Raw genomic sequence first — 23,702 nt, 5'->3', positions numbered from 1 at the left:
CCCATTTTAAGTTGCCTTTCCATGTGTTTGTCTGCCCTGGACAGTGGCACATATCACATGAGAAGCAAAATAGTAAAGGCTTTCCATGTGACAATATTGCAGTAAATCTAGAAAATCTACATCAATATTTTGTAGGCTGATTAATTTTCTGTATTGGTGAAGTCCATGAGAATGTACTGGGGAGAAGAGTCCCGGGAATGTTAAGAAGTGGTGGCTTCCAAGGAATACCATAAGATCAGGGTTTTTTTCATGTGAAAATAGACTGAGTGTCCAAGAAAATTAAGCCACAGTGAATTTGGGACTGGCAGAGCAAGGCTTACTGCTCTGCTGGCTCCCAAACTCTGAAATGAAAAACATAAGGAAGAGTGATAGAAAAGATGAAACTTACTTTCCTGTCTTGTGACAGGTTCATAAGAAAGGATGAAGTCCTCTTGGCCTCCTGATGAAAGAAGAAAGAGAAGAGATTGAAGCTGATGAGTAACATGTCAGGTACTTAAGTTTGATAAAATGCTTCACATAGAGACAGACCAGGTTCAACACGTCTATCTTGATAAGCCTCTCACCTGAACCATTCCAAGTCCATTATAACTTCCAGGTATGGACACAGTTTTTTTTCTTCCCTATCCTCCCCTTCCATGTGTTTCAATTCTATTTACTTAAGTTGGACTTTTTTATTGATGGGCAACATACCATTATTTGTGATTTGATAGAAGGCTGTTTATAAGGGTAGTGCAGCAATTTAAGATGGAATGTTTTTCCTGTTGTTAAGGCCCTGACATGTTGCTGCAGAGTAAATCAACAGGCTACCTAGACAGAACAATTTTTATGTACAGAATACATACTTATTTTTTGGTTGATTGTCCTTCAGTGCATAGCTTCCACAGTCTATTGCATATACAGTCTAACATCTAGCTGTGAGCTATTTTCTGATCCTTATCCTTTCTCTGAACACAAATCACAGACTCACAGAATGTTTGGAGCTAAAAGGGACTTTCAACTTCTGGAGACCATCTAGTCCAATGCCCCCTACTAAAGCACCTAGAAAAGGTTGTACAAGATCATATTTAGGCAGGTTTTTAATTTCTTCAGCAAAGGTCTTGCAGTACTGTATTGTATACATTTGTCCTCCCTATGCCCTTTTAGGACAGTGCTGTTTCCTCATGATGATATTTAGGGGACTAAAGCAGAGGAATTTGCCATGAGAAACAAATGGCACTATATGGACCATGACTTGGGTGCAGGTGTGCAGTCCTGATGCACTGCTGTTCTCCCATCCAAGGGAGTGAAAGAGGAGAGGGAGGAGGATTCTTCACCAAAAGCATGAGAAATTCCTGCTTATTTCTCTTTCTGGGTTACTGTCACATACTTGGTACCACATGAGAGCTCTGGCAGGTTCTAAATACAAATTAGCAAAGCTTTAAATGATGACTTTATTTTTGCTCAGTTTAGGGTTTGTCTTTGAGTAGATCAATAGATGGAATTCTGCAACTAATTGGGATACTAGAGAAGGAGTATCATAAAGCATACCAGTGCTTTATAAAATACACAGGGTTGCCTTCATTTCATATGCTTGCATGCACGTGAGCCTGTGTTATATTATTCTGGTAGGCTCCTGCCAAACCAAAGTGTGCACATACAAGGGAAGAGTGCTGCCTTGCCTGATGGAAATACATGTAGGATTTAGAGGCAGGTACACCCAGAAGTAGCCTGCCTGCTGTCTGAGTTGCCCTTGAACAGTGACTGTATTAACAAACTTTGTGTTGGGTGCAATGCTTAGCTCCCAAGAAGTACAAAATTTTTTATGGATAAATCTTAAGCTGACTCCCACTCCATGAATCTGCTACATTCATAGATTTTTTTTGTGTGTGATACAGTACCTAGGCAGCAATGACAAATGTGTAAGAGAGGTCTTCAAGTAAAAATCATGTAATTATTGACAATGACAGAAACAGCAATAAAAAACTGTACTGATGTGTTAGGAGAGAGGGAGAACTGACAGGACTCACTCCTGCTTAGCAATGGTGCTGAAACAGCAGAGAACATAATAAAAGGAAGAGATTATAAAGCATTTGAGGATAAAACCACATAACATATGAGGAGTGTGGACAAAAGATTTTCTTTTCTGTTTCCAAATGTTTGATATTGTAATCACTTTTCTTTGGCTTTTTGCAAAGTTGGAAACCTAGAATTATTGTTACCTTAGGTTTTATGCATCACATATATTGGTTTCCCATAAGGTTCTCAGTAAGTTTTAGAGGAGATGTGCAAGTCATGATGTCTCATTTCTCTGGAGATGAAAAAAATCCACTCTCTTAAGTCAACTAGGATGCTCCTGCACTCTCTGTCCTCTACTGCACAGGAGCCAAGGCTATATTTTTCAAAAGCCTCAGAAAGTCAGTCATAGCATGGGTGATGAAGCCATCACATACCAACCAAATAGTGAGGAACCTGTTTGTACAAATGCCATCTTAAACTTGGTACTTGTTTCAACAGCAAACAGATCCACAGCAGGAGTTTCATTTCACTAATTTCAGAAAACTGAGGCTTGAATCCTTATGTCAAGCTAGTCCCTAGATACCTTTTGGAGCCAATGGCTGCCGACAAATAGATAAGTGCTTATTATGAAAGACATGAGTCATCTGAATTATTTTACATGTCTACTTTGTGAGGAGAGAAAAAGTCAGAAGGGTGAATTTGTCTCCGTTGTCCCCAAACAGCATTTAAACAGCAAAGCCAGATGCAGACATCTGCAGTTAAACAGCAGAATCTCATGGGAGTGACAGTGTCAATAGCAATTGGAGGCAAATAGATAAAACTCTGAAAATATTGTTCTTTTTTATTTTTTTTCCTTTCTGTAGACTAATACTTGGCTTTGGCACAGATTTATAACCAGCACTGATAAGCCAGCACAGATTTTACTTTCTTTTTAACCCATCTCTGGCAGACATGTCCCTATGCTAAAGTTTTTGGTACATCCACAGTCTCTGAAGGGTATGGGCTAGGGAGAAAAACGAGCCTGTTTTATAGATGTCTTGTGAATCTGTGGCCAGGCTGAAGGCAAAGAAAAATTCTCCAGCCCACTAGAATTGTGCTGAAGTTTAAGCCATTGGAAAATGTTGTAGTAAGCATGGAGAAACTTTGAGGCTGACTGTGATGCACAAAAACTTAACGACAGACATCTTCCTGAGGTAAGGATCTGCAGCCCTCACTTCCAGACTCAGCACAGGAGTGTGACTGGGGAAAAAGCTGCACCATTTCCACTGTTTTTCTTTTCTGGAGAAAGGACTAAAGAAGCTCAAATTTCCAAGTGAATTAAGTTCTGCCATGTACTGTCCAGACAAAATCCTGTATGTCCTCAGAGGCTGTTTTAGGATATTTACCATCCTAGATCTCTTTAATGATCTCCACTTGGTCAGTACTGCAAGTAGTCCATAAAGTATTAAGTGTAATGAAGAGCTCTAGAGCCAATCAATCAGATTGCTCTAACCTTGTGATGGCTTTGAGGTGGAAGATACAGTGTGAAATCCATCAGGACACAGGCTCTTATCATTTGCCTAAGCCTCATTTAATGCCCACATTAACAGCTTAATTAGCACAGGTTAGCTGTATTGATCTGGAAAATCTTTGTGACATTTAACAGATAAAACAAAAAGAGAGAAAAAAAAAACCTTTCTGTAGGATTTTGGTATGTTCCCCTGTTCTTCAGTAAAATCCCATTAAGTCAAAAAGGGAAGAAAAGAAATACTATAAAGGAATGGAAGACAAAAAGGGAAAGTTTCCTAAATGTAATAAGCTTATGGGTAAAATTATTGAAGAGGTTTCACTTTCTCTGGACCACTCCCTGCTTCCCTTTGCTCTTGGTTTGCCTGTTGGTGTTTTCTCATGTTTGGGAATAGAAGAATAACCCGGAGTTTGTTATAACACATAACTTCTATAAACTGGGCAGCAAGGTCCTGTGCTGACAGATAAATTTCATAAGGAGTATTAATTTAATCCTTTTAAGGGATGTTATAGAGTTTCAGATGGGTAGCTCTGAAATGGAGTTAGTGAGATGCCTCTGTTTTTCCTTTCTGATTAGAAGGCAGAGAGCCCGTGAAAGGCAAAAACCCAGTTTCATTGCAGACCTGGTAGATATCAGGCATTTTTCATGCAAACCATAAAAAGGCCTCATTTCCTACTGCCTTGCCAGAGCATCCAGGGCTTCCACTGGTCTGGTGTACCTGCACCCATCATGTGGGTAATGGGGTGGGAGAGCTGCTGTGACCTGCCATGGGGCAGCCTCCATGTAAACACCCTCCCTAATCCAGCAACCTATGCAGTGGAAATCCATAGATTTTGGCACCCTATTAATACCTACGAATGAAAAAATCTGGAAAGACATGTAAGTAGATGAATTAAAAAAAATAGTAGTAATAAAGACAGCTAGAAGTTATTTATGGTTTTAAAAAAATCAAAGAGAAATTTTGGGTTCATTAAAATGGTTGGACTACTGGTGGTGGTTCCCATCAATACACATGTGAAATTCCTTTAAATTAGACAAATAATTTAATTTTCCAGCTCTTGTCTGAATTTTGTTGCTCACCTGGATTTAAACTCAAAGAAGGCTTATTTTACTGCCACCATCCATTTAGGTTTTGGTATAATGTATTCATTGCCTGAGTTGTATTTGCAAGATCTTGGTGAAATCAATTTTTTGGTTTTATTCTTTTGCACAGGCTGCATTGACAATATATCTGCCTCTATTTGGTTGAAAATCCCTTTGCTGGGGCCCTATTGATGTGAACACATAATTTTTGGAAATTTATTGATAGCTATGAAAGGCTGGAAATCCAATATGTACAATGACCATCAGTAGTCTGAGCATGAACTTAATACTGAGAAGTTGTCTATGGGCAAAGATCAATACAGCTGTGTGGGTATAAAATGAGACTTCAGTACTTGTGGCAGTATGCCAGGCATTTGAGTATGCCTGAATAATACAGTAATTATGGGAGCCAATGCAAGTGTCCTTATTAATCAATAACCTATTGTAATAATCAAGACTCCTATAACCTTGTTATGAATCTTCAAATTTCACAGGAAGAGTGACTTGCTGATTTGCTGACAGAAATTAAAAGGTTTTTTTCCTACCACTTTTCCTTATTTTTAACTTTTAGATATGTATTGCCTCTCTAGGTAAGTGGTGCAATCACAACCAGTTATGCAATTAGACTGAGCAGATGTGACAGTGTGTGTGTAATTTTGATGACAGCTGTAAAAACCTTTACTGAACTATGTGTAAGAGTGTTACAACACATATGCAGAGAGACTTGAAATTCTTGCCCATTATGAAAATCATGCCTCACAAAATAAAAACTGATGAGTCCATGGTAAAAAAATCTGTCTTTACAAGCTTGATTTGAAAAAGAAATCAAAACATTTTAAGTTACAGAGCTCAAAATAAACTTTGAATCATGGTTTAATTAACTGGTCCAGGGATAAGTAAAAACTGGCTGTATGTGTCTTTGTCACAAAAAGAACAACTTTCTGCTAGACCAGGACTTTATACATCACTCTGCAAACTTGGCTTTACTGCTGAGAACAGGAACAAATAAACGAACATAGACTTCATAAGAGTGTGGCTGTATGATTCAGCAGCAGCTGTGTAGCAACTCATCCCCTTCACGATCAAGCCAGCATTTGTTCCTGGCCCCAAAATACTATTATTTATAAAGGGTTAGATTTTACTCTCAAATGTGTCTGTGGTTTGCCCTGAAATTAATAGAGCTGAAGGTTATCTGTTGGGAGAAAGAATATCCCACTGTTGTCTCCAGCCCTATTTTTTTATAACAAACCAAGTGTTAATGGCACTGGCATGAACACTGGTTTACTTTACCTACCATAAATCTGGTTTACCTTTTGCAACTTCTTTTTGCTTAGAAGTGGTCAAAGAATTTTCTCTTCAGACCACATTGGAGGATTTTCAATTATATTTTTGAAATAAAAAATATCTGGCTTCTCTTTTTTTAACCCTGGAGATATAAGCAATAGTTCAACTAAATACTCTAAGCAATACTAATACAGCTATATTTTAAAGCAATGTATGTTCCTAAAAAATAATGAACACATCAGAATATGTCCTACAAAAAGCCAATTGATTTGTAACCCCCTGATTCCTCACTGTCCAGGTCACAGCCTGAACATTTCTCAGAATCCTTCAATATTGCTGGTTTGGAATGGTTCTAGGAATGATCAAGTAGTACAGGTTTTGACACTAGCTAGTTTTTGCTAAATGGTCATTATGAGAAGCAAAAGTTAGAGAAATATGTTAAAACAATTGCCAGAGACCCACTAGAAAAAATGCAGAACACCTCACTCTGGACTCCAACTGGCCTGTTTTAATAGGGATATATAAGAAGGACTGCAGGAGAACACCTTGCATTTGCCAGTCATTTCTTACCCACACACATTTTCTTTGTTCTGGCCAAGAATTGATAATTTCATGGAATCACAGAAGGATAGAATCATTTAGGTTGGACAAAATAAGTCCAACTCTGGCAAGTCACACTAAACCATGTCCCTGAGCATGTCTTTTTTAAATGCCTCTAGAGATGATAAATTAACCACGTCCATGGGTAGCCTGCTCCAATGCCTGATAACATTTTCAGTGGAGAAATTCTGTCTACTATCTAATCTAAATATTCCCTGGTGCAACTTGAAGCCATTTCTTCTTCCTGTTGCTTGTTACTTGGGAGAAGAGACCTCACCACAACTTCTTTTCATCTGTTCCTCACCAGTTTTGTGCTCCAGGTTGTTACTAAGCTCCACTGTCCTTCTCTGGATGTGCTCCAGCCCCTCAATGTCTTTCCTGCAGTGAGGGGCCCAGAACTGAACGCAGGATTTGAGGTGAGACCTCACCAGTGCTGAGTACAGGGGGCAATCCCTGCCCTGGTCACATTATTGTTGGCCACAGCATTGCTGATCCAGGCCAGGATGCCATTGGCCTTCTTGGTCACCTGGGCACTCTGCTGGCTCACATTCAGCTGTTGCTGACCAGGATCCTTAGATCCTTTTCCACCAGGCAGCTTTTCAGCCAGCCACTCTGCCCCAGCTTGCCACAGCTCAGAAAGCAGTGGGGCAGGCAACCCTTTTCTTCCTGCTAATTTTCTGGGGAAAGAGAAAAGGAAAAAGGTACTCTGCATGTCACCAGCGTGCTCCATGTCACCAGTGCATAGATCAAGGGCTAGATGAGTTTCCAAGTCAACAGACGTGGTGTCCTTGCAAAATAACTTGCACTGCCTCACCTTGAACACACAGACTCTCCTCAAAGTGACACTACATCACACTGAGAAACAACTCTGCCATGTGGTGGGGTGCAAATGCAGTTAATACAGACTTGATTCTGTGGCAGTGGCTGATGCTGAGCTCCATTCCCAGCTACCCAGAGGCAAACAAGAACAGGAGAAATAGTAACTGCATGCTGACTTCTGCCAGGAATGTTACCTTGGGCACTAATTTTTTTTTTTTTTTCCCTTCATTAGGAATAAATAATTCAGGAAGTAGTGAGGAAATCTCCGAGGAATATGTCTGGTAAGTATTTTTCCCACATCAGAAATGTTGATAAGCTTTTACAGTGTAGCAACCTTTCTCAACAGTCCCACAAAGTGAGAACTGTAGTGCAAAGAGAACTTCTTTGACAAGCCTCATCTCTTTTATCTCCATCCCTCACAATTTGTTGATTTCACTCTCTGACCACCTGCCTCTCACTCTCATCTGATTTTTCTTGGCTCCTGACACATAATTTTTCTAGGGGAGATTTGCTGCGATGAGCTGTGCAATGGGATGTCAACACACCAGATCTCAGATTTCTTTGCCTGAAGATTCAAAGACTAATCATATGGACCTGAGAGGGCTTTAATTTTCCACAGGAGATATGCTGATGGAAAGGCCAGGTGGAAATTGTACACAGTCAGGTTAGACTTCAGGTGCCACCATGGCCATCTGAAACAGTAATTTCCATCTGGGAACCACAGCTGCTAATTTGTCAGAGTCATGCCTTCAAATATCATGTTAGCACATACCAATGAACCCTTAGCAAATTAAATCAGGCCCTTTGGGCACCAGGCTCTGTATTTTAAAGCCTCTTTCATTTGACATAATCTAAGATGGGTTTCCTCTGCTTCTTAATGGCACAGCTATCTTGTAGGCAGAAAAGAAATCCAAGAAATCTCTGCCAGCATCTTCTCCACCAGGCAGAAGTTGTTGGAAATACCAGTAATGTGTGGGAAAATCCAGCCAACAGGATGCTGCTAGAGTAAGACCAGAGCTTGTGCAGATGGAAACTGCTCTAGAGGAGAGTGGCTGCCATGGGCAGCTGTTATTCCAACACTACTTTTTCTTCCAAGTATCCATGTTCCAGCTAACTTTCCCAAATTGTTTCTGTTACCATTCTTGCACCTCAAAAAACACACTTTATTTTAAGCTATTACACAACCAATGAAGGACTGTCTACCTGGCCTGTCTGATGATCAAATTTGGTAATAGGCTTTTGTGGGCATGCCCCAAATATTTGGCTGCAACTGGGCACTCCTATGAAGGTTGCTGTTTGAGACAGTTCATCAATCCAGATTCTCCTCTGGGCTTTTACCCTGAGCTCTCCCTGAAATATACAGGTCTGGATGAGATTTGACTTGTGCAAACTTTTGAAAATTTAACCCTTTAATTAATTTCTGGTTGTAATGTCAGTTGGGAGAAAGAGCATCTTATATCTCAATATAAATATAATTAAAAATAAAGTCTGCCTTTCCTCCCAAGTAGAGGGCACATTAAAAATAAAACAGTTCAGAATTGGATCTTGGCAATTCAAGAGTGCCTACCATTTTCTTGTGACTCTGGCAATTGCTTTCCAAGGAAAACTTTTCAATACAAGAGAATACAAAGTAATTTACCATTTCTGAATAGGAGAAGGTTAGCTGTTTTGCTGAAACAAACCAGTGTTTATCAACAGAGTTCAACTGCTATGTTATATCAGGAGTAGTAAACATGAGGCATGATACCATTGATTACCTGAATGTATGTGGGTGCTTTGCACAAGTGCTGAGTGACTGGTGGAAAACTTGATTTGTTAAGCAAATGGCTTGAATAAATGAAACAACTGAGTGATCTAGCAAGCACTCTGTCTTTTAGTTATCTTTTATTACATTTGTAGTCATTTATTTAATGCCTTGTGTTTTTTTCTGTTTTTCAGAACATCCAAAATATAGTGATATTTGTTAAATTTATAGGCATTACTAAGAATTACCCAGAACATACAATCTGCCTCTTGGTTATATGATCATATGGAGTCTGTAAATCCCAGCAAATCAGAATGCAGGGTTGGGACCCCCACCCACACGATATCAGTAACATTCTGTGGCAGTGCCTAAGCAATGAAGGTCAATCTTGCCTTTTTATAAGACTGCAGTATGAATTAGGAAAACTGTATTGTCAAAACTAAGGGCTCAATAACATTTCTGGGACTGTTTCTTAGCCATCCATACAGGCATGCAGAAATGCAAGTAAAAATTGTGACCTTGTAAAAAGGATGCCTCTTACAGATTTGACTATGGCTGTGCAGTAACTTTGCTCTTAAAAGATCATCAAGAAACTTCTCCCACTTCCACTGAAATAAACTTTTGTCACTAAATGAAATAATCCTGACTTGCATAGGCTACCCAAATCCAGGTTTAGTTTTATGTCCCTAATACATCACAAGTAACAACCTTTCTCCCCTCTCTTATAAAGTTTGCCAGTTTTCTTTTATAGCTTTGTACTCAAGACATGGTCATAAATTTGAATTCCAAGCCATTTGCTCCAGTGATCTTTTTAACATCAACAAAAGAGTAGCAAGGAGAGAAACAAAATAAAAGAAACAAAACAAGCAATGCAAAATAAAAGGACTCTAATGAAAGCAGTAACTTACTGTAGCTACTTTCACTATCGCTGGCATTAGAAGAAACATGTTCTGCAAGAACAGTACAGCAAATTAAAGAACATAACCAAGCACCACAGAGCTGCAGAAACTTAAAAGAACCGCCACAGTCATGCAAAGTTAGTTATGCAGAGCAGAAATCAAAGCTGTGCACTGACATCACCTGAAAGTGCTCAGATATTTTACAGAGGTAGAATGAACGCTTTCTCTCTTGTGGCATTTCAGAAAGAGACTGTGTTAGCTACTGGTATGTGGCATAGCAAAACCATGTCTTTTTGTGATAGACAGTAAATGACATCTCTGATAACTCCATTTCAATGTATATTATAGTCAACTTGATCTTACTCAATGTCTTGAGCAATTTATTGACATCCAAGTGTCTGCACTATCAAAGATGTGCATCACTAATGCATTGAAACTATTCCTGCTAAACTTCTAGCCTGTGTCTGTCTTTAATCACTGTGTACTATCCCACAGGATTGTGCGCAGTGATTAACAGATTAACATGAAAGTTATTTTGGTATGAAATATTGTAACTGTATCTAATCTATCCTGTCCAAAAGAGGAAATAAAAAATAAAGAAGACAAAGCCAATGAAAACACTAAGAAAAAAAACCTAAGAAGTCTTTTTCCAGAAATTGTCTAGCCTCAGGATTTGAGCTGGAGTTTGAAAACCTTTAGCAGACCAGTCTGGATGGGTGAACAGGAATAGAAGAACTAACATGATGGGTCAATTTTGTGTTTTTTCAAGTCAGGTGTCCTATTTCTATTATCATATTATTAAAAATAATTCCAAAACTGTTGTCAGCAGACTATTTATGGACAGTAAGACCAACTCCAGGAAGTCTGCAGGACCACACTAGTTTTTCTGGTAGAAATGCTGATTTCTACCTGAAAGATCATTTGTCAGTTGGAACTTTTCAGCTGGTTCAGGACATTTAGAAGTCAATGGCATAATGGCTGTACATCTAGGAGCACCTTGGGTTAATGAGAAAGACAGAAACAGTGCCAAAATTCTCTGCAAGGTGCTGCCTTCCCTCCATGTACCAATCTAATGCCTTAGGGTTCATAGATTGGGAATGAAGGGGCTACTGGAGCAGCAAAAATGAGAAGGAATGATATCTATAAAAACAGTAATAGAAAACCTTGATCTTGGGCTTAGGAAGAAACATAAAATTCAACTTATATTTTGAAGAAAACATAGAAGAACAAGAAGCAGCATAATGACTTTCAGACATTTTTGTAGCAAGTTAACAAGGGTTATCTCAAAATAATGTGCTACACAGGACCCTGAACAACTTTATTTAAAAATAACAAACAACCCTTATAGTAAGAACTGTCATTAAAAAGCATATCTGAGTTGAAAATTAACAAAATTTGGATTAATGGGACTGTCTAGAGGCGTACCAGTAATTTAAAACTAGGTGCAATATTATACAGGCATTACAGCCTATACAATACCTCAGCTCTACTTTGTTCCATATCAATTTGCAGAATTCAGATAACTTTCAAATGGTTGGATGTTATAGACAATTCTCTTTGTAAGGACACATATTCACTAAGGTTATGCGATCTGAAGTATTTTACTTTTCTCTAGCAGGGAAAGATCTGCATTTGTTACTAATGAGCTGCTATGACACTTAAATGATCACAGAATGGTTAAAATTCAGGTGGCAGTGACATTTGCTGTCTATCACTGGCAAAACCAGTCTTGCAGAACTGTTCTTCTTTGTACAAGAGATAAAGCTTTCATCTTTAAATTGTGAGCCACTGCATGGCATTAAGTTAAACCATTAAAATGTTCCTTCCACAATTCAGTCAGAAACAGAATAATCTCCAAAATTGTGTGCATGGATGTGCATTCCTGCAATTAAAAAGCACATACAAAACAGTAGGCAATGCAGCATTAACACACATTTTGTTCCAATTACTTGGTGCTTAAGAAAAGGAAAAATAACTGAAGAACAAGTAGCCAAATGCATGCAAGTGGCGTTTTGTTTACATTAATTAGCTCTGGATACAGAATTTAATGTAGCTATATATGTAGAAGTCAGCAGCAAATATTTAATCCTATAGTTTTTCAGGTTCACATTTTGAGGAAGAAAAATTGTTTCTGAGCAATTATCTGACACGTTATGTACTCTGTAATGCCAAGTCTTGAGACAGGATTGCTGCATCAGAAAATAAATTGATTAAGGTTGTGTGACAGAAATAGGTTGGTAATGGTGCAAAGAGGTCCAAAATTAGCTTTGGAGAATGCATGATCTTCTCTAGCCTGCAAATGACTTCTTCCATTAATAACAAATAGTAATCTAAAAATTCAGCAAAGTAACAAACACTCCCATGCAAAAAGCTGAAAATGCAGAAGCAACAGCATAAACTAATTTTCTATTGATCTCTTCAGGATGTGATCATGTTAAATGTTTAATTTTCCCTTTAGATGGAGAGGGAAGGGTTGTTGCTGAAAAGAACAGTCTAGGCAGCAAAACGCATTCTAGGTATGCTACTCTACAGAACTGCCATAATGGGAACAATAATATACTGTCAGAAACAAAAGGTGTTATTACAAAAGAAGTGAAAGTGTCTGCTTGATACACTGTATGTTATTTAATACCGTCATGCAGAACAGAACGATTGAAACATTTGTAATGCATTCACAGCTGGGTAACAAATAAAACTCTATCTTGTGCATGCTAGGAGTGGAGGGTCCTCAGAGAAGAAACAGAAGCCAAAACAAAACAAAACAAAAAAGGGTTTACAGTGACCATTCCTGGGAACTTACTCAGAGTCTTTGTTCCATAACCGTCGTCACCTAATCCGGGGATGTCCTGCACGGAAGTCCCCAGAGAGAGCAATGAGAAAGGAAGAACAGCCGCAGAAGAGGAAGGAAGAAGTCAGTGGAGTTGAAATGGATACTACCATGACTGACCATGTTGATTGAGCAATCTGGATCCCTGCCTTTTCTTTCTGAAACAAATTTAGACCTATATCCTATGGAAATTCAGCCAAAGAAAGAGGCAGTGACTGTGAAACGTGCCTTTTGGAGCTGTGAGGAAAAAGAAACAACCAGATAAATAAAGTTCCAGAAACTGTCCTCACCGAATAAATTTAGGACAGAATTATTAAGAAAAAAAAAAAAAAAAGCAAATATTTGGGCTTGGAACTAGCAAATATTTTTAATAATGCTGGTTCCCATATAATTTAAGCAAGCAATAAATGCTTGTGATGGTACACATTCCAAGAACTAGTTTAGTTCTTTAAGCCGTTAATATGGTTGCTTCCCTTAATTGTTAAACTCTCAGTGAAGCTTCCCATGGAAATCAAGTTGATGAAAGTCAAAGGCAAAAAAAAAAAAGATTAGAATAGATATTTTAAGAACTAATTAGTTTAGTATTGTGAAAGAAATCACGTTTTCCTTATTTTGAGCCAATTCTGATCTGGGAATATTTCTGAGAGACAATTTTGGATTTATGACAGGTGTCACAACAACTTTGAGGAGCCGCATTTCCGCTTCCAAAAGTAAAGGTCACTGCTTTATTCTTCTGAAAATAGTATTTCCAGAGATGGAAGGAGAAGCTGGATCCAAACTGCAGTCATACATTGGTCACAGTAGTAATACCTCTCCTGCCTGCCTATGACAGATATTTGCCTAGATGTGTGGGATACTGGTACCATGCGTGTCACCCATTTGTTGTGCTGCTGCATGTGACATCATCTCCAAGAGGTTACTTACGTTCTGGATCACTTGTTTCCTGCTCACTCTGCTCCTTGCTCTTGTAGAATGGGAATTTTCGTGAAAAGATGAAGTTCTTTTTACGCTTGTCATTGAATGACTGTGAAGGAGAAAAGGCATGGGGCAAAAACAGGGACGTCTAATTGTTGTCACACTCATGCTGACAAAACAACTAGTTTGTAAAAGTGGAGAGAACTGTAGTGACCCAAATCAGTACAAACTCAGTGGCTGCAAAGTATCAGAGGCATGGTGAGGTCTGAAATTTGAAGGTAAAGCTCCTGAAGACTGGATCAATTTGACTCCAGAGGTCTGAAGTCACAATGTACAGCTCCTTACTTGGAAACTGTAGTGTTTGGCTTGTTTGGATGAAGGGCTACAGATGGTTCAGCATGTTTTGAGATCAAGCCATCCATCTTTAATCACAGCAAACTGTGCACAGAATTAATTAACTGTCTGAAAAGAATAGGCTATGACCTGGAAAGCAGAAGTCTTTGATTTTTAGTGTGTGGATTCAGCCCTGTGTCAATTAATACAAAAAATTCTTTACTGGTAGGTGCTGTTGATTTGATAATGTCTTATTTGGCTTCTTTATTGTCAATTTCTTACACGCATTTTAATGCTTCTTTTGGGCATAATGAAAAAAAACCAACTTTATTCTATTTTATAGATGTATATTTATGCATTAGGTTTCTCTGGATAAACTTTAAGTTCTATGTGATTTAGAAATTGAATTCTGCTAATAAGCAGTATTTCATTGCATGTTGAACAACATATTTTCCTGTAATTCTTCAAATGAGAAATTAATATAGAAGAAATTGGTGTTTCTTACATGATAAATCCTTTGACTTCATATATTGTTGCAAGGACTTACAGCACTATCCTGTGTAAAAACAGGATATGCCTACTTGGAACATTTATTTCAGATACTAAATAAGGAAATAGGGTCTCTATAGAGTCAATTTAAAGAAGCTACCATTCTTGAGGGCACACAGAGCTGCAGACAGTGTGTCTGAAGTGATCTGTGCTGTCAGTCAGACAGTGACCTATAATGTCTCATACTAAACATAGACACAAGACTTAGCAAGTGATGACCTCCAAGACAGCAGAGACCTTCTTAAATAATTTAAAGGACCAATTTCATGTGTTTGTCATTGCTAAAATTTAATATAACTTGTATTTGGATCCAGTTCTGCAATGGAATATATTTTGAGTCTTAGAACAGAATTTATTTCCTTACATTTTGAAATAATGAAATAAAATGTGGTTTAAAATATGTATTTCTGAAAGATGGATACTGAAAATCTCTTGAAATAGTTAGATACTCATGTCACGAAAGTTTCATACCACTTTTACATTTCAAGCATATTTAAAGTTTAGTAACTGAAAACAAAGAAAAAATGCACATGTAGAATAAATGATCCATGAAAATCTCTCAGAGTATGTAAACATTCAATGTGAAATTAATGTGGAGGTCATGCACAAATAATCCAGATAGCATGCAAATTCAAAACAAAGCAAGTATGAAAGAAAGCCAGAGGGAAAAAAAAAAAAGCACATGAAAGATTAATCTATGGATGAAAGGAGGACTGACATGCACATTACATCACTTTAATGACCTAATGGATATAATTAAATTAAAATGTGTTTTCTGTGATAATTTCTTTTACTTTTCCAAAGAAAGGAATGTGGCACGTTAACATTTCTGTTTGTGAAAATGTTGTTTGTCATGATTTATCTGAGTTTGACATAGTAATGCTATTGGCATTACAAACTTTAAAAGGGAAAAAAAAAATATAAACAATAACACCTCAAAAAGCAAGGGGGTTTTAAAATCATAATAACTTCATTACAGCACTTTGGAATTCAAGAGAACGTTATCAAATAAATAAATAAATATGCTGTGTTTCACAGAAGATATATGAGAAATAACATATATATTATTACAATTTTTTCCCCAACAGTCTAGAGCAAAATCTTCAGAAAGTACATTTTTACCAGGAAAGCATATCTTATTTTCATACTTATACATGGTCTAACAGTATACACCAAATTAGACAGATATTTTATACTCTTACATAAACTTTTTCTCCTTTTGCAATTTCAAGTACTGGGTTGCTTATTTAATATTTCTCCACTTTAATTTGGATGATCAAAAACTGGCAATTCACAGCAGATGACTATCATGTGCGACTATGTCAGTATTTACACCAGTAAAACGCTTTCTTCCCAAAATAAAGCTGATCTAATTACATTAATATCCATAACCAAATATATTTATGAATGGGATAATATTTCTATAAATTAATCAATGTGTATATTCATGCTAATGAACATATGTACTAGCATGGTGTAGTCAGAGGGTTTATATTTTAAATAACAAAGAAACTGTAAAGTATTATAAAACATGAAAGTGTGTCTGACTCTGCAAACTTAGAGAAATAATTAGTCTTTAGTATTAACTGAATGAGCTTACCAAGTGTTTATTTCTTAAATTAAGTGCATGCTTCCTCACAATGACTCAAAGACAAGAGCCTTGACTTTGGTTTTGTATCCAATATAAATGGTATTAAAGTCAGGCTGATGGTCTCCACCTTAAGGATATGAAATCCTGCTGACAACCCCAAAAAGGCTTCTTACAGATACCAGGATTTATATGATTTACATGATTTATATCTCTAATGCACAGAGATAAGGGGTTTGGCAAAGAAAGAAGAGACTCACACTGAATAAAACCATATTTCTACTTCACACACCATATAAATTCATGATTTTGCTCCATTGGTGGAAGAGGAGAGACCAACACTGAGTGTGCATTTTCTTTTTTAAGAAGGGATCATGTGTATGAGGATTTGTGGCAAGGTTAAACTCCAAAACTCAGAGGTATATTTGAGAAATTTTGTTTCACTACAATGGGAACTTTGGACCTGTCAAATACTCTGGAGCCATAGGCTCCATATGCTTCTGGAAAGCTGTGAAATAGATGTAGGACAAATGAGACAGAGGTATTTGCTTCCATCTCTCCACCTGATACAAAAATGCATGCAACTGGAATTGCAGTTGTGATAGCAAGCTTAGCCTGATTCAACAGCATTTATGCAGGTAGAGTTTCTGAAAGGCAGTGAAAAAGTGCCTGAAAATGGATTCCTTGTAAGTTGTAGGTTTTTTGCCATGATAATGTAAAAACCTGTAATGGCAAATAACTCAGGAATTTCAGTTGCAGTGAAAAACCTGTACAAGAAATTGTATATGTCACTGCCATCACACAGATCACCACTAACCTGGGCAATGGCAGTAAGAGCCACTTTAAACAGACGAGTGCCTAAGACTAAAGGGCAAATGAAATTTTCATGTTGTTTGACAACAGAACAGTGACATCATTCACAGCACTTGATCTGTGATGGAAAAGAGTCTCTTCTCAGAAAAAAAAAGTGGAGGAAAGTGTTCACTTATGCCCTGAATCCTTGTTTGATACTACTTAAGCATAGACTGTGTTTTGCAGAAGCCAAGAAAAATGTGATGTGCACAGTGCACTGTTGCTTGACCAAGTATCCCCAGATGTCCCCAGTTATGTAAGACTGGGTTAAACACACCAACCTTGCCTGGTTGTGACAGACATTAAACCACTGTGTGTTTCTGCTTCTCAAGAATTCGCTTGGGTACTTCTTTGTGTCAACATCAGTTTTGTATTCTAAATGTTTTTCCCTAGGCTCAGCAGCCATATATATTACTCATCAGCTAATAGGGTAGTGGTTTTCAAGGGAAATTTTCATGTAACATTAAATAAACAATCCAATTTCAAAATTTTCTTCATAGTGGTAAACATCACAAAACCCAGTAATTTGATAGTTTTTATAGTTGCAATAGGCAACTATATTGTTGTTTACTTTGAGCTTTTTCCCAATTTTTTTTTCATAGTGTAGCTGATCCAACCCCTACTATTTAGTGCAGATGTGGTTTTGACACAGGTTGTCCTTTTTAGGTTTTGCAGAAGATCCCAATATGTTGGGGAAAGATTTTTTATGTTGCTCTAAGAAATCTATTTTCTCAAAGCCAATAAACTCCCAAGTGTTTCAGGAATGTTTTCTTTTGCCATTTCATTCAACAAATGCTAATCCTCAGTCATGAGTTGGGAACCAGTGTACAGGGACCACCTGAGGAAAGCTGTTCCAGAGTACTGGTTGTGAAATTCTTTTTTACAGGGTGTAGATAGATTTCATATACCATCTAATTTTAGGCGGTTTGAGCTCTGCTTTAACCTAGTTTTTATGTTATATGATTATGTCAGTTTTGTTCTCAGATTGGTCTAGCAGTGTATATGAGAAATTTTACTACTTCTCATCTGCAATGTGGTTTTCTTATTCTTCCTTTTTAATACCTAATTTTGGCTTAAATTAAATGAAAAACTTTCATGTACTCACCTTTCTACAAAAATCTACGCAATTTATTATCAACATTATGTCTCTGTAATTCTTTTCTCTATATTTAACTGACACTTTTTGTATTTGGGAGATTCATTTACTCATTTGAACACTGACTTTAATAATAGATTGGGCACTCAAACACTGTTAAATTCCTATATTTAAATATTTAAATTTTATAGATATCTATATTATATACTTTAAATCTCTCCCATCATACCAAAAATTTGCACTGACACCAGAAAGAAAACTTTTGGACTGTAACATATACTTGGAAGCATATATATCACCTCACTGGTTTTATAATGGGCTTTTTCTCCTGGCAATCCCACTCCATGATGAATTTGAAATTTCAGGTAAAATGGCAGTGCTACTGAGCCATTCTTGCTTTCCTGATGCAACCCCAAACTTGGCCATGGCCTGGGCTCACACACACAGAAAGCACTTCATGGTGTCCCTGCAGAAGACAAATTGAGGAGTTGTCACAGTGTCAACTGTAAGCCTGGCTGTCCAGGGACCACAGAGTGTATTCTCTGAGATGCTGATCTTTCATTCTCAGTCTGCACACAGTTACATGCTGGCAAACAGCACTAGCCAACTTCCCTAGGATTTTTTATGAGATGCAAGGGGAAGGACATCCCTATTCTGTTAAGTTCACCCTTCAGTTTTCTTAGATACTTAAAGCCTGGGCTACAGTCATTCCTTATTGAATTTTTGTACCATAATCTGTTTTGGTAAGTGAGAACCAATTGGGTGAGAAGAAACTGAGATGAAAGTAACTCTGCTTGCTTAGTTTTCCCATGAAGTTGTAGGGAGATTTGGGTGTTAGCAATCCAAGATGAAAAAGTAAAAGCCTGATTAAAAACTCCATGCTGTCTAGCTTCTCCAGACCAGGGTAGGGTGGCTTAGTATTTATCAGTATGACATTTGAATACTTTTTTTTTTAAAGACTGAATTATTGCTTGTTGTCTGTCAGCAACTCAATTTTAATTCTTGAGAAAACAACAGTTATAACCAACATAAACTACCGGGGGAGAAGACAGACTAATAGACTTTGAAGAAAAACACATAAAATCGGTATTTCCAATTTTGCAAACCTGTATTTAACTTGGTGCAAGGTATGAAGGGAGCACTTTTCTATGTTAATTTGCATGGTTATATCAATGTTAGCAAGATGAAACAACAACATAAAATCTTGCTTATGTGACAGCCAAAGTAATTCACACTTATCTACGGGTTTTACACCAAGATACAAGTGGAAAGGAATTGTTCAAACAGTAGCACTGGAATTGATAGCATGAAAATAAGAAAGGGGAAAGCTGCTTGACAGTGAAATCAATTTGGATGTAGAATAATCTGCCCCAAGGGAAGTGGAAAAGCCTAGATAATTTTTTCACATTTAAAACAAATCTGCTAATCTTAAGTACTGTGGGGAATAACAATGCAGTGCTTGGAGAGAAGGGGGTGGTGAAGGGAAAAGAGCTAAACAACAATCCTCTCCCAGCTCTAATATCTGTGTTTCTGTGATGAGGTGCTCACAGACCAAGCATCTCATCACAGACCAGAGCTGTGCTGCGGTCCAGCAGGGGCTTGGACCTAGCCAAGCTCACTGCAGCCAAATGGGCCATGTGAAGATCTTCCTCTCCTTCCTCAAGTCTCCAATTGGAATCAGAAAGTGTATTTGATGTTTGTCAATTTTGTCCTAAATGCTCCTCTATGCCGGTAAATATTTTTTCCTGAAAAGGAACTTTCCCACTTAGAGCTGATGTATGTCATCATGTGAACCTGTCCCAGAACTCCCAGTGCAACAACAATTTCAGAAGAGCCCCAGAGATCAAAGGCAGCATAGTGTGCACATGGCAAAGATTTGGGACTGTCTGATCACCCAGACCCACAGATTTTCCTACAGAACACTGTAGGATCCTTATCCACTTGAACTTCATTCCTCATTAATGATAAGGTATTTTCTTAAATATTTTTTAGACTCTGACTCCCGGTTGACTGCTGGTGCTTCTTTAGGTTTTAAAATGAAATTGAGGATTTTGGTCTCTATCCAGTCATTTGACTTAATTTCACTAATAAATAAAGCTACAGAATGTGTTGGTTATCTGTGCTATTTAAAAACCACCAACTTGTTCATTTATAACTGTCTTTTGTGGAAAAATTCATGCAATCACTTGTGCAAGTGCAAACTACTGCATTAAATGGACCATTGCACAAAATAAGTTGCATAAGGATGTTTATTACTCTTACTTGTTTATGGAGTAGTGGAGAAATATTTACAATACCTACATGCCTTCAAACTGTACTTATGGAAAGATGGCTGGATAAGACAATCTTCTGAACTTCCCTTTTGCGTTAAAGGAAGAGTGACTGATATAGCAGGCTGAATTATGGCAAGGGTCTGGATCAGCAGACAAATCATGCCAGGCTCTTGGTTTTAATTGATTTCTTTAGGCCTTCCAGTTGAAGATATAATAATAAAGGCATGGGCAAACAAACCCAAAGTCAGTCTCTAAGAATTTGGTTTGAGGTTTGTTTAGGAGGTGAAACTCCCACATCTTGCAGTCTCACAGGCAGGATATCGAGTTAAATGGACTGTGCCAGTTCCTGTATCCCTATAACCTTCCAAACATGGTCTCTGAGTCACTAAGGCAATCACTGAGCTGCTTTAATTTAACTGACTCAGAAATAAAGATGTGAAACATAGAGCATGTCTCTTCCGGATGAGTGTTGATGCTAAACTCCACACTTCTGGATCTTTGTGTGATATCTTACTAGAAGAAAATGTTCTAATTCTTTCACTGTATCTACTGCCAATACTACAAATTTTTCTTTTCAACCAATTTTTTAGAAGAAAACCCAAGTATCTTTGACATTATCTATAAACACATACAAAGTTCCTACCATTTAATTCAGGATATTAGACAGCAAATTATAAAAATAGATCACGCATGAAATTCAGCTCAGCACAAATTTCTGCTGGAACAGCTTAGAAGAAAAACAATTAACTCTCAGCTCTAAACTTTTGTATTTTACCTGTGCTAGCATATTTTCACTTTGTTATATTTAATCTGTGACTGATTTAAACATTGCACTACATATCTTTATGAAAGTGACTTTCCTAAAAAATTCTCTTACCTAAACAGGGGTGGCACAAAATTCTTGTGGGATAGGAAGCACAGATATAGTCCCTAATATTATGACCACCTAAGAAACAATATTATCCTATAAATAAAACTTGACACAGTTAACAGAATTACAAAAAAAAAAAAAAAACATAAAAAAACCTTTAAAATCTAAAAAAGACATGTGTTTATATTGCTCATTAACTAAAAAATGACTCTTATTATTAATAAGATACCAACAGGCAGAAATACTTTTCTATCATCTGGATAAATTCAATTACAAATCCTTTATTTCTCAATTTTTCTACTCTAATCCACTTTGCTTACAAATTGCTGGCTGATATTTAGAATTTCTACTTCTCAATAAAATGAAATATGGAAAACAGACACAGAGATTCTTACTTTAATATTTTATTTTAATTTTAATTTGAAAGAATTTTTTTCAAATACTCTACTGGATTTTTCAGAGAAAGCCACAGAAACATATTTCTTCACTTCAGCTGGGTAAAAGTCTCACATTTTACCTGACAGTTATTTTTTCACAATTTCTAGAACTGATTCACCTTCTTAAAAAACAAGATTATTTAAGGCATGCCGGTTCCCTGCTAGAGCCAATACTGCTGCCATTACATAAATTAAAACTGAAGACTCGCTTGTTTTCCTTTATTTTTGACTGTACATGGACCCAACAGGCATTATTGTTAAATTACTGCATGGCTTTGTGGGGTGCCTCAAGATAACCTGGAACAACAAGAATCTATACAGTTAAATCTTTCTGGCTATATGCTGTTTTATCAGTTGAATTCCATTTGATTACTCCAGCACATGAGTGAAGCAGATACTGATGACAGCACTATTTCTAATGTGCTTTGGAGAAAGGCTGAGCAAAAAGTGTTCAGCTCAAGGGAAATGGTCAGGGCAGCCCAATATTGCAGGGTCACATCAATCCAAAAGTGCAGCAGCATCCACTGCCTGGCACCAGCTCCATCATGAGGTGTGAAGACAGAGCTGTGAAAACTCATGAAAGAGCAAGGGCAGCTGGACAAATGAGATTCAGATTTTCCTCCTTGTCCTGGCTAGAGAGGGAAGTCGGCTTTAGCGCTGTGAGTGTGTGACCAAGTCCTTGTTCTATACCCTACACATCATCTCTGGCTTGTGTGGATTCCAAGATGTGATGGTAGCCAGGAAAAGCTGGGTACCCTTTACTGGCAGTCATCCAGTGGGAGTAGCTTATTTGGACTTTAATTTCCTGCTATAGGAATGCTATTCCAGCATACTCCTATTAGGAAGAAGTCATCTCCTCCCAGAAACAAGTTGTTCCACAAGTAAGAACAATGCTGAGATCTGATTCTTCCATGACACCCAATGTTACCTTATTTTGGAGATCTTAAAGCTTTTGACAGAAATTAAATCCAACAGAGAGAAAACCATAGAATCATGAAATATCCTGAGTTGGACTGGACCAACAAGGATCATTGAGTCCAGCTCCTGGCCCTGCACAGAACCATGTCTAAGAGTCACACCATGTGCTTGAGAGCGTTGTCCAAACACTTGAATTCTGTCAGGCTGGCGCTGTGCCACTGCCCTGGGAAGCCTGTTCAGTGCCCAGCCCCGCTCTGGATGAACAGCCTGTCCCCAATATCCAACCTAAACCTTCCCTGGCTCAACTTCAGGCCATTCCCTTGGGTCCTGTCACTGGCCACCACAGAGAAGAGATCAGTGCCTTGTGAGGAAGTTGCAGCCTGAAATGAGGAATCCCCTTTGCCTGTCAGGACTGATGATCCTGTAAACTACAAACTGAGTGCTAATGAGCTCTCCAAATCAGCAGCTTTTTGAATGTACTCAGACTGTGGATTTTCCTCTATTTTTATATTTGTCCCAGTACCAATCACTTTAGGAAATCTGTTCATTGTGTCAAATATCTTTAGAAAAGAAGTGCAAAGAAAAGTTGGTCAAAACCCACTGCATATGTGGAAGACTCTCAGGTTATGGACTACAGAACCACTTGTCCCCAAAGGTGGGGACCTTTATAGTTAGAAAACTGAAGCCTTGTAAATAATTGATGTTAGAAGAAAAATCTTCATTAGGCAGAGAGAGGGAATAGACAGTCTAATACACTGTTATGCTTTTTTCAGTCAGGGATTAAATTGAGATAATTGCCTTTTTCTCTGCATTAATACACCCAGATCTGCCCTGATAAACCACCAGCACAGATGCTGTACCTGAGAGCAGCTTCTGCTTTGTGACAAAGACAAATAATCAAATTTCCAGAGACACTCATAGAAGAAGAAATAAAAACAGCGTTAAACTGTAGTAGTTCAGCCATTTCAAAGAATGAGGAGAGTGAGGCACTGAAGTAGGCTGTTTGGGAAGAATATGAAATGTCTGTTATGGCAGGTCTTTAAGCAGAGATTAGACAAATCTAGGATATAGGAGGAAGTTACAGAAGAAATTCTCAGGGCAGAGACCTGAGA

At 37.7% G+C, this 23,702-nt stretch overlaps 1 protein-coding gene across 27 annotated transcripts in view; it reads right to left on the bottom strand.

The window, feature by feature from the left end:
• The window catches only part of DLG2 (discs large MAGUK scaffold protein 2), a 989,662-nt gene that overhangs the window by 22,239 nt on the left and 943,721 nt on the right, over positions 1–23,702 (bottom strand). For 18 of the 27 annotated variants that reach the window (XM_031505123.2, XM_031505137.2, XM_031505129.2 and 15 more), the window contains 3 exons: positions 13,683–13,782; positions 9,941–9,982; positions 389–439 (listed from right to left, as the gene is read on the bottom strand). In XM_031505123.2, the coding sequence (XP_031360983.1) occupies positions 389–439; positions 9,941–9,982; positions 13,683–13,782 (193 nt within the window). Of the gene's footprint in view, positions 1–388; positions 440–9,940; positions 9,983–12,731; positions 12,778–13,682; positions 13,783–23,702 lie in introns of all 27 variants that reach the window. The other 9 variants (XM_031505133.2, XM_031505138.2, XM_021545067.3 and 6 more) reach the window with 3 other exon arrangements.

Source organism: Lonchura striata, chromosome 2, assembly GCF_046129695.1.
Source record: "Lonchura striata isolate bLonStr1 chromosome 2, bLonStr1.mat, whole genome shotgun sequence".
NCBI lineage: Eukaryota > Metazoa > Chordata > Aves > Passeriformes > Estrildidae > Lonchura > Lonchura striata.
This window is presented reverse-complemented; position numbering and strand designations above follow the sequence as displayed.